Source organism: Micropterus dolomieu, linkage group LG18, assembly GCF_021292245.1.
Source record: "Micropterus dolomieu isolate WLL.071019.BEF.003 ecotype Adirondacks linkage group LG18, ASM2129224v1, whole genome shotgun sequence".
NCBI classification, from domain to species: Eukaryota; Metazoa; Chordata; class Actinopteri; order Centrarchiformes; family Centrarchidae; genus Micropterus; species Micropterus dolomieu.
The window spans coordinates 22,789,199-22,804,421 of NC_060167.1; the positions used below are offsets into that span (position 1 = coordinate 22,789,199).

Here is a 15,223-nt window from a genome sequence, read left to right on the forward strand (position 1 = left end):
TACATTTCTGTTTTTTTCTGTCAAGATGGGGTGCTGAGTGTACATTACTGAGAAATAAAATGAACTTTTTTGATTTTTGGAAAATGGCTGCAATGAAACAAAGAGTGAAAAATTTAAAGGGCTCTGAATACTTTCCGTACCCACTGTATATAGAGCATGCATGAGGTCATCAATAGATTATGGTTGCATAGTATATGATGCAGCAGCAAAAACAAAATTTATAAATTACAATACAGAGCCTTACGGATATGCATTGGAGCCATTAAGACAACTCCCATTAACACAATACTCATAGAAGCTGGAGAGACACCACTGGAGTTAAGAAGAGAGAAACTAGCGCTAGCATATTGGGCCAGATTGAAAGACAGTGGGAAAGAAAACCCTGCAAAGGAGATAAAGGATTGTTGGGAATATTTCAAGTTTCGGGGGCATGGGTTTGGATGGACGGGGGAAAAGAGAGTCAGGGAACACGGAATGGAAGGATTAGATTTCACCACACCCGATCCAGTCAGTAACATTCAACCTTGACTCTATCCAGACGGAAAAACAGATTTTAGTATACTGGAAAAGAAAAGAGGATGGGGAATAGAGGAAGTGAGAATACGGACAAGCAGCTATCTGAGAAACAGTTTCCATAATTATCTAAAAATCTATACAGATGGATCTAAAAACAAACAGGAATGTGTGGGAATTGGAATACATATACCAGAATTCAAAATAAATATCTCAAAACGATTATCAGGTAGGCTATCTGTATATACAGCAGAAATAGTGGCAGTCATTATAGCTTTACAGTGGGTTGAAGAGGTCAGACCTGATAGGGTGATATTATGCACAGACTCCTTAGCATTTATTAAAAGCATTCAGTCAATGACATCTGTCAGAGAAGACCTACTGATAAAAATGTTTCACAGCTTATTAAGATTACATCGGGGAGGGATAGATGTTCAGTTTTGCTGATGAGATTGCAGACAAACTAGCAAAAGAGGCATTACAAAAGGAAATAACAGTTCAAATACCGCTAGGAAAAGGAGAAGGAAAAACAGCCATTAAGAAGAAAGGTACTGAAATATGGCAGAAATGGTGGGAGGAAGACAGGAAAGGAAGGAGTTACTTTAAAATACAAAAGTCTGTCAGTAATAAAAATTATAGCGAAAGGACCAGGCGGGAGGAAATTATGACAAGACTAAGAGTAGATCACACAGGACTGAATGGCACCTTGTTTTTATTGGGGAAAAGGAATAGTGAAAAGTGTGAAAACTGTGGGGTTAAAGAAAATGTTGAACATGTCATTTTGCACTGCATATTGTTTGAGTTGGAAAGACAGATATTTCAAGATAGGGTTCAAGAAGCAGGGCGGGACTGGAATCTGATGGGTATTGGTAACAGAAGGAGAAGAAAAGGGTATAAGAATCACCAGGAAGGCATTATTTAAATTTCTTAAAGACACTGGGTTGGTGAACAGAATATGAGAACATCTTATTGAGGTTGATAGCTGAGTGATATGATGTTACATACTCCAGTACAGTAGGTGGCGGTATGCACTTAAAAGTTGTTTGCAATCCGCCATTAACTAAGAAGAAGAACGTTGCGCAACGTTGCAAGCAAACATGTCGTTCAATCCGAAAATATTGCAATCCGGTGCAAAACGTTTTGAGATTGAACTCGCCCCTGCTGTAATCAGCTGGTCCGCTTGTTTTGGAGAGGAGGAGACCGATTTTGTCTCCTTGTAGAAACTTCCTGACTGATGAAAACTCTAAACAACAACTTCTGACCCAGTATTTAGCTTAACTCCATCAGCTGCTCACTGTAAACACACCGCTGGCTGCTGTTTCCCCAGCTAAAAATTTAATGCCGACATATGATCTCAGGCGGACATCCGCGAGACATGTGTGGATAACAAACTGGATAAAACCACCACGTTCTTAAAATAACTCCAGCACAGATAAAACAACGCAAAAATAAAATTGCGACAGTTTGGAAGGTTATTAAAACATTTCCAGTGACAAGAGCTGCAGATCAGCTGCAGGACTCACGTCTGTGTCGCCTGAGCGTCGGAGGAACGTGAGCTTTATTACCTGCTGTAATCAGCTGTTCAGCTGATTTAGAAGAGGAGGAGACCGACTTCAGCTCTGTGTAGAAACTTCCTGACTGATAACTTAAAAACAACAACTCTGGACCCAGTAGTAACTCCATCAGCTGTTCTCTGAACACACCCAGGCAGGCTGCTATTTAGGCTACATTTAATGCCAACGATTGGTCTCAGGCTGGAAAAACTTATCCATGCATTTATCTTCAGTCGACTTGACTACTGTAACGGTGTCTTTACAGGGCTCCCTATGAAATCCATCAGACAGCTGCAGCTGATTCAGAACGCTGCTGCTCGAGTCCTCACTAAGACCAAAAAGGTGGATCACATCACTCCTGTTCTGAGGTCTTTACATTGGCTTCCTGTATGTCAAAGAATTGATTTCAAACTCCTGCTGTTAGTTTATAAAGCACTAAATGGTTTAGGGCCAAAATACATTTCTGATCTTCTGCTTCGTTACGAACCATCCAGACCTCTCAGGTCGTCTGGGGCAGGTTTGCTTTCTGTCCCCAGAGTCAAATCGAAACAAGGAGAAGCAGCGTTCAGTTATTATGCTCCGTAAATCTGGAACAAACTCTCAGATAACTGCAGGTCTGCTGAAACTCAGTTATTTTAAATTAAGACTGAAGACTTTTCTTTTTACCATAGCTTTTAATTAAATATTTAAGATTTTTGTTTTTTCCACTGCCTTTAATTGGTAGATTGATAACTTACACTGCACTGTAACTTTTACTGTCCTGTTTTCTTTTTCTTTGTTTTTTTTTTGGAGCATGTAATTGAGTGAAAAGATAATGAGAGCGAGATTGAACAGAGTGAAGTAAGTGTTCTTAAATCTCGTGCCTGAGTGATTATCAGGAACCTCTGTCCACCTGTAAACGCGCAGGTGGGTCCAAAGTATGACTGGATCAAAGTGGCCTGCGGACAGACATGTCCTGGTTTCTATGTAGTGTCCGAGGGTTTTTGGAGTTTCAGTGGACCCGAAGATTGCTATGGACCCGAGTACAGACTAGCTAGAGAGAGTAGATTAAGTCTACTTCTCTGTTTATTCTCTTTTCAAAATAATTGTAACTCAATTATTTGCTCAACCCCTCAGCCTGTTTTTATTTTCCATTTAACTCTTTTACCCTGATTGTACACTGCACTGTAACATTTATTATATTTTAATGTGTATTTTTTCAATTTCCCTATGTTGCTTTTAAACTTTTTTATATTTCCCTGTTGCTTATATGTTTTATGTAAAGCACTTTGAATTACCTTGTTGTTGAAATGTGCTATACAAATAAACTTGCCTTGCCTTTGCTCAAAGTACCAGTATGGAGAAATGCTGTATAGAATTAGTATGTACAGTAGTGGAATTGGGACACAGCTATTTATTTTTTCCTGCTCTGATAAATGTATGTGGCATTATAAAAATGTATATCTTGTGATGAGAATAATGTTAGAACAACTGTTTTTATATTACATTGTATATAAGCCATATCACTGGTAACATCTTTACAATATGCTCGATATGAAAATAATTCTGTCGGAGGTGTTTCACTGTACTCACCCAGGTGAGCTACCCTGGCGAGACGCGGGTCAAAGCCGACCTGCTGGACTTTGTCGGTGCGAGCCAAGAAGAAGTTAATGACCCCGTCAGTCACAACACAGTTGGGGAAGCCTTGGATGATGTGATGAAATCCTCTCCTCATGTGTAAACAGTCACCATTCTCCTCCCCTGGCTCAATGGAGATGGTCTGTCTGTAGGTGGCAGTATAACCTGTGGCCTCCCGCACTGCACCACCCACCTGGACACACACACACACACACACACACACACACACACACACACACACACACCTCACAACAACACACCTCAGCAAGAACATCAGGCTGCCACAGTCACTGAAAACAGTTTATTCCTCTGTCCCTCACCAGATCCAGAGTGGTTCTCTCTAAAACATCCACAAGTCTCTCCAGCTTGGTGTTGGCTGTGAAGATGAAGTCGTCGTCTACCCACAGCACGTACTTTGTGGTCACCTGAGAGACGGCCAGGTTTCGTCCAGCAAACCAACCCTATGACAAAAGACAGAGCTCCAATACCAAAGAGCAGACATGTGAAATTAAAAGAGTTTAGCGTGTGTCTCGCACTTCCCTACCTTTCCAAAAGGCATGATGTAATGTTCGATGTGAGGCCCGGAGATGGTTTGGGGATTTTCACTGTCATCAGCGATTACTATGGTGACAGTGGGGTAGTATCGTCTCACACTGTCGATAAGATCTTGAAGCTTATCATAGCGCAGGAAAGTCTTCGTGGCTATGGTAACGAGGGCACTGACATTGTACTCTGCAAAGAAAGAATATCAATTTAGCGTTTTAGGTGATATTTCACAAATAGCAGGCACATTGTTCAACAATGGCATGCTTTTTGACTTAGACACTATTGATGTTGTGTTTTTACCTCCTTTGGATCCTGTGTTATACAGTTTGGGTGTTACACCGTGACGAATCTTGATACTGAAGATGGCTTGATGCCCCTCTGTCTCAAACTGCACTAAAATATACAACAAAAAGATACTTTTAATGAATTTGACCGGTGTAATAAGATCTTACTGTGGCTCATCCTCCCCTGTTGTTAATATGCTGATATACTAATATATTAATAATGATTAACACCTGCTAAAAGCTTGACAGACAATTCAGAGAGGTACATTTGGTCTTTGGTTTTTGCCTGTCCTCAGGCTTTGTCCCTGTTCACCACTTTTCTGTATTGAAGCAAAAAGAACAAGTCATTTACCTCTCCCACTGAATATTCAAAGTCAACCTAAAAAAACAGTATGTATTATTAGGCTGCCCCCTGATAAGATGCCCAGCTGTTTGACAAATAAATAGTGTCTAAACCTTTGCAAATATTTACTCATGCCTGGATTATAACATCAGTGTCATTACCAACAGCAGGTGTGAATCCATTAAAAGAAAAAAAAAAACCAAGACAACAAAGTTTCTGTGTTTTTTTTGGGAAATTGAATTACAGTATCTCACAAAAGTGAGTACACCCCTCACATTTTTGTAAACATTTGATTATATCTTTTCATGTGACAACACTGAAGAAATGACATTTTGCTACAATGTAAAAGTAGTGAGCGAACAGCTTGTATAACAGTGTAAACTAGCTGTCCCCTCAAGATAACACATCACACAGCCATTAATGTCTAAACCGCTGGCAACAAAAGTGAAAGCCCACTAACAGCCACATCTTTTCTCCTGTTTCCAGTCTTCATGCAAAGCTAACCTAACCTGCCGCTGGCATAAAAGCGGTAATGATTTACTCCAACTTTCTCCCGAGTGTCCTCCATTACTTAAAAAAAAATAAGAATAGGAAAGTCCAGAGGGCAGATTACAGTACATTTATCTGATACTTTTATCCAAAGCGACTTACAATTGCTATTAATGTCAGAGGTCGCACGCCTCTGGAGCAACTAGGGGTTAAGTGTCTTGTTCAGGGACACATCGGTGGATGGGTCACAGTGGGGGACTGATCCTGGGTCTCTCACACCAAAGGCATGTGCCTTATCCATTACGCCATGTGGTGTCCGAACAATAATGCTGCGATGATGTGTAGAGAGGAAACCCGCTCGACACTGTTCTTGATCATAAAAGTTTATTAAATCAAAGAGTTCAGCATCAATTACAAGCTCTGCAGCAGCTTGGAGAGTGGCCCAGCCCGATGACCACTCTGTCTCTCTGTACAGCAAACATAGCTTATATAGGATATGTTTAGGTATCTGTTAGGTACAATAGAAGGGTTTAAGTCTGCAAAGTAAAAGGTCAAACCCATAGAAGGGTACAGTACTATCTTGAGGTAACAAAACAAGGGGTTAGAGGTCAAATTCTATAGAAGTGTTCAGTCCCTACATAACCACCAATCACTGCTCTCCCCGTAGAAGGTCACTGACCCTCTGTCTTGCTGCTACAGTGCTATTTTGTTATGAGTCAAATGCATAAGTATTGGATACTACAGCCATCACCAGCAGATGAGACAAAGCAAATGGTGATGTTGGTTTGAGGCCTCACCTGTGTCTGCTGTGCTCGGGTGGAACAGTGTGTTTGTGTAGGTGACAAACTGCAACTGTCGGTTCAGGTTCGGCAGAAGGCTGCTAGACAGAGTCATGTGCATCTCGCCATCCCCTTTGATTTTCACCCCATCTACCTCTGCCGCCACATTCAGCGTTCCCAGCGTGGCAGTGATGTTTATCTGCAGAGCAATGGAAAGAAAAGCAGTTGGGATAAAAGGACAGCAAATATCTAAAAAATGTCAAAATAAAGACATACTGAAGTACTTACTGAATAGTGGTCTCTGGGAAGTTCATGTACGGCCAAGCCTGAAAGCATATGGAAACAACTGACAGACTTAGTCACTACAGCCATTAGGACATTTTTAATCCACTTCCTGCCAGCATTTTTTTTTAAAGCTTTGTGCAAATCACATATTAAGGTAATGCAGATTAGTGAAATCCAGTGTGCTTTCTGAACATGAGACTGTAGAGGTCACATAAGAACCAGCTCTTGGTTGGTGTTCGATAAATTAGCTTTTCAATAGGTAGCTTGATGGTTTAATAGCTGTAGAAGTGGCACCACACCCTCCAGATTTAACAATCTAATTTAACATGTAAGACTTGTTTAAATGTGTGTCCTGCTCTGTGTAAAGTCTTACCTGGGATGATGATTGTTTTAAGGGGTCGTACCTCCACCCCCTGTGTTGGATACTGTAAGGGATTGTTAGCCTCTGCAATGATGAGAACATCTGCAGGCGTCTGTGACCTGAGGGGAAGAAGTCACAAGCATAGACAGGAAGAGAATAAGTGGACAAATACGCTTCATATCCAGTGAGTGTGTTTGGCTCTTTGAAAACATAAACTGACTGACACAAGAGAATTCAATAGCAGCTATTAAAAAAATACTATGCCACCGTATGATTTTGCAGGGGGAACAATCTTTTAGAAAAAAACGTTTCAATGTTAAAAGTATCAAGGAAGTTGGTATAAGGAGAAAAGAACATCAATAATGGATTATTCCTTTTTGATCTCCTGCTGTGCTGTTCTGGGTCAGTTAAAGATGTAATAATAAAGTACAAAACTAGGAGGTTAAGAGGTACAGTATTTGAGACAGTTGATATGAGGGCATCATTTTCTCCATGTCACACACAGACAGACAGACAGACAGAGAGAGATTGATTCATTCATTACTCTACCAATGAACTGACATTCCATCGTTAGCCTGCTGCTTACCTCTTCTGGAAACTCTTGTACTCTTTGGCCCGTCTCCTCTTCATTTCCTCCAGCTCAGACGCCTCAAAGGCAGTGTGCAGCGGGTGAGCTGACACCCGTGGGAATAGAAGTTGGGCGAAGGGTAGGTTTACTCCTCCACTCTCACCCTCACATACGCATCCATTTCGTGCCAACAAGCTGGACGGATTATCAGAGACATGTGTATGTGAGGAAGCGGAGCTCTGTTATGCTGAGATGGAATAAATTAAGTTGTTTAAAAAAAAAAACAAACAAAAAAAAAACACGTACCTTGCCACACTGTCCCTCACATGAAAGGGGATGTTGCCTAATCCGTGGTCTGGTTCTGGGAGCCTCTCCTCCAGGTGCCTCTCTACTATAGTCGCTGGTCGCTGCCACACATCCACTGTGGTGTAAACCCGAGTTGGCCATGAATGGAGGAGGGCCAGTACCAGCACTACAGACACCAGGATGGCGAGCAGCACCGTCTTTCTCAGGGAGCGCATCCTCAAACCTGACACAGACATGTTTGTTAAAAAGCTTTCTGGTTGCTGTAATTATTCCACCTGTCCATACTTAGACGTCCCTTCCTAACAAGACTCCAGTAGTAATAGCGGTAGAAAATCCACAGTCGCATTTTAACGTTCTGCTGATCAAGCTTCATCAGTCTCAGTTAGCCAAATTAAGGGGATATCTTTCAAACTAAAGTCTTGTAAGTAGGACATGTTCTGTGTTAATATCCCTCAACTTTAGCTCATCACATTAACATGGTTCTTTTTGTAATTCTCTATTGTGAAGGAATATCCAGTGATAATTTGTTTTTGTGATCCTGCTGTTGTCTTATGTATCCACATGCACTGCTCAAAAAATGTGACAAAAGGGACAACGGGTGCACTGGAGAGGTGACAGCAAGACAACCCTCAAAAAGAGAATGGTTTTGCAGGTAGTGGCCACAGACAACTGCTCTCCCCTTATCCTTCCTGACCGTTCTCACTCTAGTTTTACGTTTTGTTTTTTAGTTTTGTGTCTTTGTCACTACTGGTAGCATGAGGCGGTACCCACAGCCCATTCAGGTTGCTCAGGTAGTCCAGCACCTCCAGGATGACAAATCCATACATGTCATTGGTTTGCTGTATCTTTCTAGTGCCTAGTGCCTTCCTAGTCTTCTGACCACTCAAACGCTGTTACAGTTTCATGCACAGCAGCCATCGGGGGCCATTCGGGGTTCAGTATCTTGTCCAAGGAAACTTTGACATGGAGCCTGGACAGGATCGTAGAAGGGCATCAACTCAGAAGTAGGACCGGTATCTGCTTTTTTGTGTGATGAGGAACAGGAGATGCACTCTAGATTTTGTAGGGCTCTGGAGCACTGCCAACCAACTTCCTCTAGAGCCCACCACCATGCAGCTTGATTGGCATTCGCTGTGGGGAGGCATATCCTTGGAGGGACGCACAGACCTCCATTTGCTAGCCAATACGGTACCCCGGACTGCTGTTTTTGTAGGTACAGGGATGAAATCCTGAACGCCATGATCAGACCTCATGCTGGTGCAGTGGTCCTGGTGCAGGACTATACCCGGCTTCGTGTGGCCAGAGTGTGTAGGCAGTTCCCAGATGACAGTGATGCCATTGACTGATCCTCACATTCCTCAGACCTGAATCCAATTGAGAACCTCAGAGACGTTGTGTATTTGTGCATGTGATGCCGCCAAGTAGTGCCACAGACTATCCAGGGGCTCACTGATGCCCTGATTCAGGTTTGGGAGAAGATCCACCAGGACACCATCAGCCATCTCATCAGGAGCATGCCCAGATACTGTCAGGAGTGCATACAGGCACTACTGAGTCACATTATGAGTTGCTGTGATGAAAGTCACACAAGTTTGATCAGCCTGTGATTACATTTTTTTTTCTTTGATTTTCAGTATGATTTTGAATCCAGCTCTCAATCGGTTGGTGATTTTGGTTTCCATTGACCAATGTCACTTAATATTGTTCTCAATGAATTATACAAGGTACAGTAAAGATTTTCAACTTTGACCTACTTCATTCATTGAGATATGATGTGTGATTTAAGTGTTCCCTTAATTGTATTTATTTCATTTTATTGTTTATTTGTCAGGGACAATGCAGAAGAGATACATTGTAACAGGTTACAATAACTTGGACAAATGTGTTGCATATAGGGTTACTAGCTGAAGCTAATTTGCAACCACTGTCCCTGGTTAGGCTACACACATCACCATTACCAAGAAAACAGAAACAAACAAACAACCAACAACAACAAAAAACAAATAACAAAAACACACCAGTCAGGAACAAATAAGCACATTATAAATATGTACATACATATATATCTGTGTGTGTCTATTTCTCTATCCGTACGTACATGTCCATTTATAAGTGCGTCTGCACAAGTGCATGATTAGTGACCACAGATTTGGTTTCGTTGCTGCCAGTGTTTCACCTTTTCATTAAATGTTTTCAGATTAGTTTGTGTTTTTTTCAGTTGGTAAATGTATCGCTTTTACAGAGAAAGATGATTGACCAAAACTGGTTTTGTGCTGTGCAACCTTGCAGTTGCCATTTGCAGATCCCCTAGTGGCGATTCTATTAGTATTTGTTTTTGTCACATATGGACAAAGTACAGCTGGAGCAAGGTTTTTACACACATACGTGCACACGCGCTGGAGGGGAGTTTAACCATCTTTCTGTGTGGAGGAGGTTAAGGAGAAAAACACGTGAGGGAAGTATGAGATGTTATGCGGTACGAAGGATAAGAGAAGAACAATGTGGCTTAAGACAAGAAAATAATATTACAAAGAGTACAATCTAGGCTAGATCTATATGAAAAGTGCCCTGAGATAACTTCTGTTATGTTTTTACATTGTAAAAATGAATGCTAAATTAAACTGAAAAATGTCATGAGCAAGTAAAGAAAGTTCGAATAACAACTTGTGTGCAATAATGTGCTTCCTGTTGTTATGCTATGTTTATTAGTTGTAAAGTGCTATAAGAGCTAAGGCTACACTGCTTCTCCTTGATGTAATGCTGATAATAGCAAGCATTAAAAGATCTGCTAAGAAGAAATATTGTGTCATCCGGTACTTGAGTACCAACTCGTAATCTGTACTAGACAATGTCCACTTAATCTGACTGACTGAGTGTGAGCCCCATAGTAGCCTTGGCTGAACTTAAAAATGATTCATCACTGTGGATTTTCTCCCCCATCCCACGCACGGACATATTATGAGGGACATTCATGAAAAAAATCCATCCTGTAAATCACCGTCATTTGGAGCATTTTTCAGCTTCCCTGTGGTTATATTTACTGTGGGTGTCAGTTAGCTCAGTATGTGTAAAACTTGTGCACTTACCATCTGGAAGTTGTTATTTCCTCTTTTTTTTCTTTTTCTTCTATCATCTCCTCTCTTTGTGTCTACTACATCTACTAAAAGCAGATGTTTTTCTTTTTAGTAACAGGCCAGTACACAATGAGCTCTTTCTGCTCCCTTCTATGAATAAGAAGTCTATTTCCGCTCTGAAAGCTTTTGAGATATTACTGATATGTGTGTGTGTGATGCTCCCTCCATTCGTGGTCAAAATTGCATTGTGCACATATTCGCTGTATCTGTGCACATGTACATGTATGTATTTGTAGATACTCTCCCTCTGGAATTGCTGGTTGCTGTTTGCGGCAATGAATTACTGCAAACACTTCAAATAAATGTTAAAACAAATGTCATTTGTATATGGTTTGTCTCTTAATTAATTCCTTTATATCTCTTTTCTTAATTTCTAGCCCGTGCATATGTGTTTAAAAAGGAAAAAAAATATACCAAACTGCCTCTATCCAGTCAGTGAAAGGTTATCCTCTGTAGGCACCTGCATCTCCAGAAACCATGTAGATAGTCACTGAAATGAGAGAGCGCCTTCTTCATCTGGTAACAAAGAGAAATAAGCAAAATTAATCATAAAATACAGGACAAAAAAACACTATAACATCACAGACTTGTTTCCAAAGAAGTATAAATTGGATACAAAACTGCATAAAGCAATTGCATCATCACATATAAACACAGTCAAGCGTCGATATTGTGCTTCATCAGCTGCATGCCTACAGTGCCCAGGGGAAATCCTTCAGGGTTGGGGGGTGACCAATTTAGGGTAGAAAAATAATCAATACACTGTAGGGGAGAGATAGATAGGATCAGCACCGAGCAGCCAATCTGTTCTTGACATGTGCACTTAAATCATCTCTCACAGGAAATTGTGTCAAAGCACTCCACATGATGTAGGATAAACAGAGTATGCATTAGATACATGTATGTTTAATTTTCCAAACTCACAAGTAAGATAAACTACTTCTTGAGAATAGATTTTGAGTACCCTTGCAAAGGACTGTCAATAATGGAAGACTGTACAATACTTGCTTTACAATCAGACCTTTCGGATTCTCTTGTCTAGATAAGCTATATGACACAGTAGACTCTCAGAGCATGAAATAACAACATGGTATGTATGGTACGTCATATGTAAAACAATACAAAATTCAGTCAGACTGTCTACAAAGTGCATATTGGTTAAAACGTATAAGATAACACTGAGTTCAGCTCAGGCCATGATTTGCAAACAAAAGCAGTGATGAAGGAATACCTAAAGGAGTATCATTTTAAATAACTGTGAAAAACACAACAATTTCTTTTCACATTAAGTGAGATTTGTGTCTTGTTAACCTTGGTAAGTCAACCCCACAGTTTTATAGTGGCATTACCCAGCCCCATAGCCTTACGGATTAAAGTGTGCATCTTTAATGATAATTAGCTGTGATGGGGTAACCATCCTTAAACGTAACCGGGCCGTTCAAGAGAGAGTCATGAAGAATTGTCCATAGGCCAATCAGAATCAAACTGCTGCATGCTTTATTAGTTGCGATGCTGATTTTAATTAACCAAAAAACGAGCCAGTGAGGAAGAAAGGAGCGCCGGGGACATGTTACAGACATAGTGGGTCCCTTACGAAGTGCGCGTGACGGATCTGTTGCCTCATCCAGATTCTGGACAATAAATCACCTCAGGTTGATTCTGCATCAGCTACTCTTCCATACTACCCAGCATCCTTAAAGATAAGAAAAGTACCAAAGTAATGCAATCGTCCAGAACATGGTCGCAGACATACATTTTAGGCTACTATCTCAGACAGGCCTACTAGCCTACCTTGTCGTGAATAAGACAGAAGGGAAAAAATCATGCACACAAAGCTTTATGAGACTACCGATTACATTCCTTAAATGCTAAAAAAAAAAAATCCTTCAAACAAAGCTTTTTCAGGCATTTATCGAAAATTGCTTGGCTCCAAAACGTGCCACGCATTTCTTTTCTTCTCGTGTTTTGTCCGGTAGAGAAACCGTCAGACATTAAGAGCTGGAAATACCGACAAAAAATTACGTAGTGGAGACGTACAGGCCTATTACTATTATTACAAGTCAAACAATATAGGGCGCTCACCTCAGTTTAAGACGCACGATGTAGCCTAGGCTGTTTCACCTCCAGCCAGCACGGAGGTCGCCCTTCTTAATGAATTTGTTCCCCAGTGGTCTTGCTAGTGGGATTAGATGTGGTACAACAGAGCAGCCAGGAGACAAATAAAGCGGTAGAGCTGCAGGCTGTGGACGGACGCTCCCCCTGCAGCAGCAGCAGCACAGCGGAGAGCGCACCGCACCTCAGCACAACACTCAGCGGTCAATCAGCGGAGCAGCAGCATCATGGAGCCCCGACATGCGACTGCAAAATATACAATTAAACTATATAGGTGAACTACAGCACGATATCTTAACATTCATGCATTATTGATTTGCAGCAAGTTGACCTGCTCATGAACATAACTGAACCATAATATGTGCATGTGTAGCCTAGATGGGTGGGTGTGGACGTCTGCGCTGCGTGTGTGTGTGAGTGCGTTTAAAAGGGAAAATGTTTTTTTGACAATCTGCCTTATTTCCATACTGGTTATGTTATGCAAATAATTCATTTTGACATAAAACGCCACACAATAGAGGTTCACCCTTCAGCATTGTGTGCTTATTGGTCACCAGCTGCAGAAGTTTATAATTATACGTGTGAACTTTATAAATCTTAGAAAACAGTAAGCCTAGTCTGGTGTAACCTAATAATAAAAATAATCCACATGATAGCAATTTGGCCAAATTGGCTCTCGACACGCCTCATCTATCAGGCGCCTGGTTTCTTTGCATTTATGTGAGTTCATTTTACGGCTAGACAAACGTTGACAGCTCACATGTGCGTTGTTTCAATTTTTAAGGTCACAAATGTAGACACGCCGTGTATTCACTCTGTGCCGGTGTTGTAAACTAACACACCCCAGAGGTGGCACCCCTGTTGACAGACACAAGAATTAGCCAATGACAGAGCAGCACCTCCCCCGTCGACCAATCAGCTTCTACCATGTCAGGCGTTCTGTGTTTTGCTGCTGTCAGACAAATGTGTGTATGATGAGAGAGTCAATCATGGCTGCTACCTTCGTACGGTGGCTAAAAAGGTTGTACGTTTTCTTGTTAATATGTCCCCTTTGTGTCCCAGCCTTTTTGAATTTAGAGGAGCTGAATGAGATGAAATATGGGATTCAAATACTTCCCGATCCCGTCATTCTGGGGAAGGTGAGTGAGACTGTTTTCGGGAAGCTAACGGTTAGCTTGCTTGCTAATGTTAGAAGATAGGCTACTGTTTAGCAAGCGTCAAATATCTTCATCTTAATGTTACTAACGCGAATAAAGAATAACGTGTGTGTTAGTTAGGTGAGAAACCTCACATTTAAAATGGACAGTTTGCTTGTGAGTTACACGAAGAAGCGTTCATTTTGAAGTTATTTTCAAGTGACCTACGCAGCAACCATCGTAGACAGTTGCCACAACACAACCTCAACTTCCTCACTTCCACTTAAGTAACTGGTTGCAAAGTCTTCAACAATCACAAAACGAGGTAGTGAATAGGCTTTAAACATTGAAGTACTGTACTAATGTATGACATTGCCACACTTGAAAACACTGCAGTTGTCACGACAGTGTTTCTCCTTTAGACCAAGACAGAGGAGGTTATGATGGTGTCCAGTAAGTACAAGCAGCTGTATGAGTGTCGACTTCCAGCCCAGGCTGTCCGGTTTCATCAGGATCCTGCCTCTGAGCCTGACTCACAGGGGTACACTGGGCCTGAGATCCCAGACCTGCTCAGTCCAATGCACAATGCCCAGTGTCTAGTGAAGGTAAGTTCTCAACTGCTTATCTGTGTGATCCAACAGTCAAATGCTGAGGCTGTTTAGAAACAGATTACAGCTGTAACAACCAGCTGCAAACTATCACACTGACCACCGCTACAATGTATTGTCAAGAAAATTAATCCATTTGTGTTTGCCCCCAAAACACACTCAGAAAATACTGGAACTTGGCCACACGAGCCATAATTCAGACTATGTACACTACCGTTCAAAAGTTTGGGGTCACATTGAAATGTCCTTATTTTTGAAGGAAAAGCACTGTACTTTTCAATGAAGATAACTTTAAACTAGTCTTAACTTTGAAGAAATACACTCTATACATTGCTAATGTGGTAAATGACTATTCTAGCTGCAAATGTCTGGTTTTTGGTGCAATATCTACATAGGTGTATAGAGGCCCATTTCCAGCAACTATCACTCCAGTGTTCTAATGGTACAATGTGTTTGCTCATTGGCTCAGAAGGCTAATTGATGATTAGAAAACCCTTGTGCAATCATGTTCACACATCTGAAAACAGTTTAGGTCGTTACAGAAGCTACATAACTGACCTTCCTTTGAGCAGATTGAGTTTCTGGAGCA

General features: G+C 41.2%; 2 protein-coding genes across 5 annotated transcripts in view; one reads left to right on the plus strand and one right to left on the minus strand.

The window, feature by feature from the left end:
• The window catches only part of b4galnt1b (beta-1,4-N-acetyl-galactosaminyl transferase 1b), a 19,319-nt gene extending 6,022 nt beyond the window's left edge, over window positions 1–13,297 (minus strand). The window contains exons 1-12 of one of the 4 annotated variants that reach the window (XM_046029212.1): window positions 12,861–13,297; window positions 11,193–11,294; window positions 10,731–10,804; window positions 7,645–7,867; window positions 7,357–7,533; window positions 6,783–6,889; window positions 6,413–6,450; window positions 6,143–6,323; window positions 4,530–4,622; window positions 4,228–4,415; window positions 4,004–4,144; window positions 3,639–3,876 (exon numbers count right to left, since the gene is read on the minus strand). In XM_046029212.1, coding sequence (XP_045885168.1) covers window positions 3,639–3,876; window positions 4,004–4,144; window positions 4,228–4,415; window positions 4,530–4,622; window positions 6,143–6,323; window positions 6,413–6,450; window positions 6,783–6,889; window positions 7,357–7,533; window positions 7,645–7,859 — 1,378 coding nt within the window. In that variant the 5' untranslated portion in view covers window positions 7,860–7,867; window positions 10,731–10,804; window positions 11,193–11,294; window positions 12,861–13,297. Of the gene's footprint in view, window positions 1–3,638; window positions 3,877–4,003; window positions 4,145–4,227; window positions 4,416–4,529; window positions 4,623–6,142; window positions 6,324–6,412; window positions 6,451–6,782; window positions 6,890–7,356; window positions 7,534–7,644; window positions 7,868–10,730; window positions 10,805–11,192; window positions 11,295–12,372; window positions 12,392–12,425; window positions 12,472–12,860 lie in introns of those variants that run through there. The other 3 variants (XM_046029210.1, XM_046029209.1, XM_046029211.1) reach the window with 3 other exon arrangements.
• Window positions 13,298–13,837: 540 nt separating this feature from the next.
• os9 (OS9 endoplasmic reticulum lectin) overlaps window positions 13,838–15,223 on the plus strand; it is a 17,798-nt gene continuing 16,412 nt past the window's right edge. Inside the window, exons 1-2 of the mRNA XM_046029208.1 lie at window positions 13,838–14,029; window positions 14,449–14,631. Coding sequence (XP_045885164.1) covers window positions 13,862–14,029; window positions 14,449–14,631 — 351 coding nt within the window. The 5' untranslated portion in view covers window positions 13,838–13,861. The remainder of the gene's footprint in view (window positions 14,030–14,448; window positions 14,632–15,223) is intronic.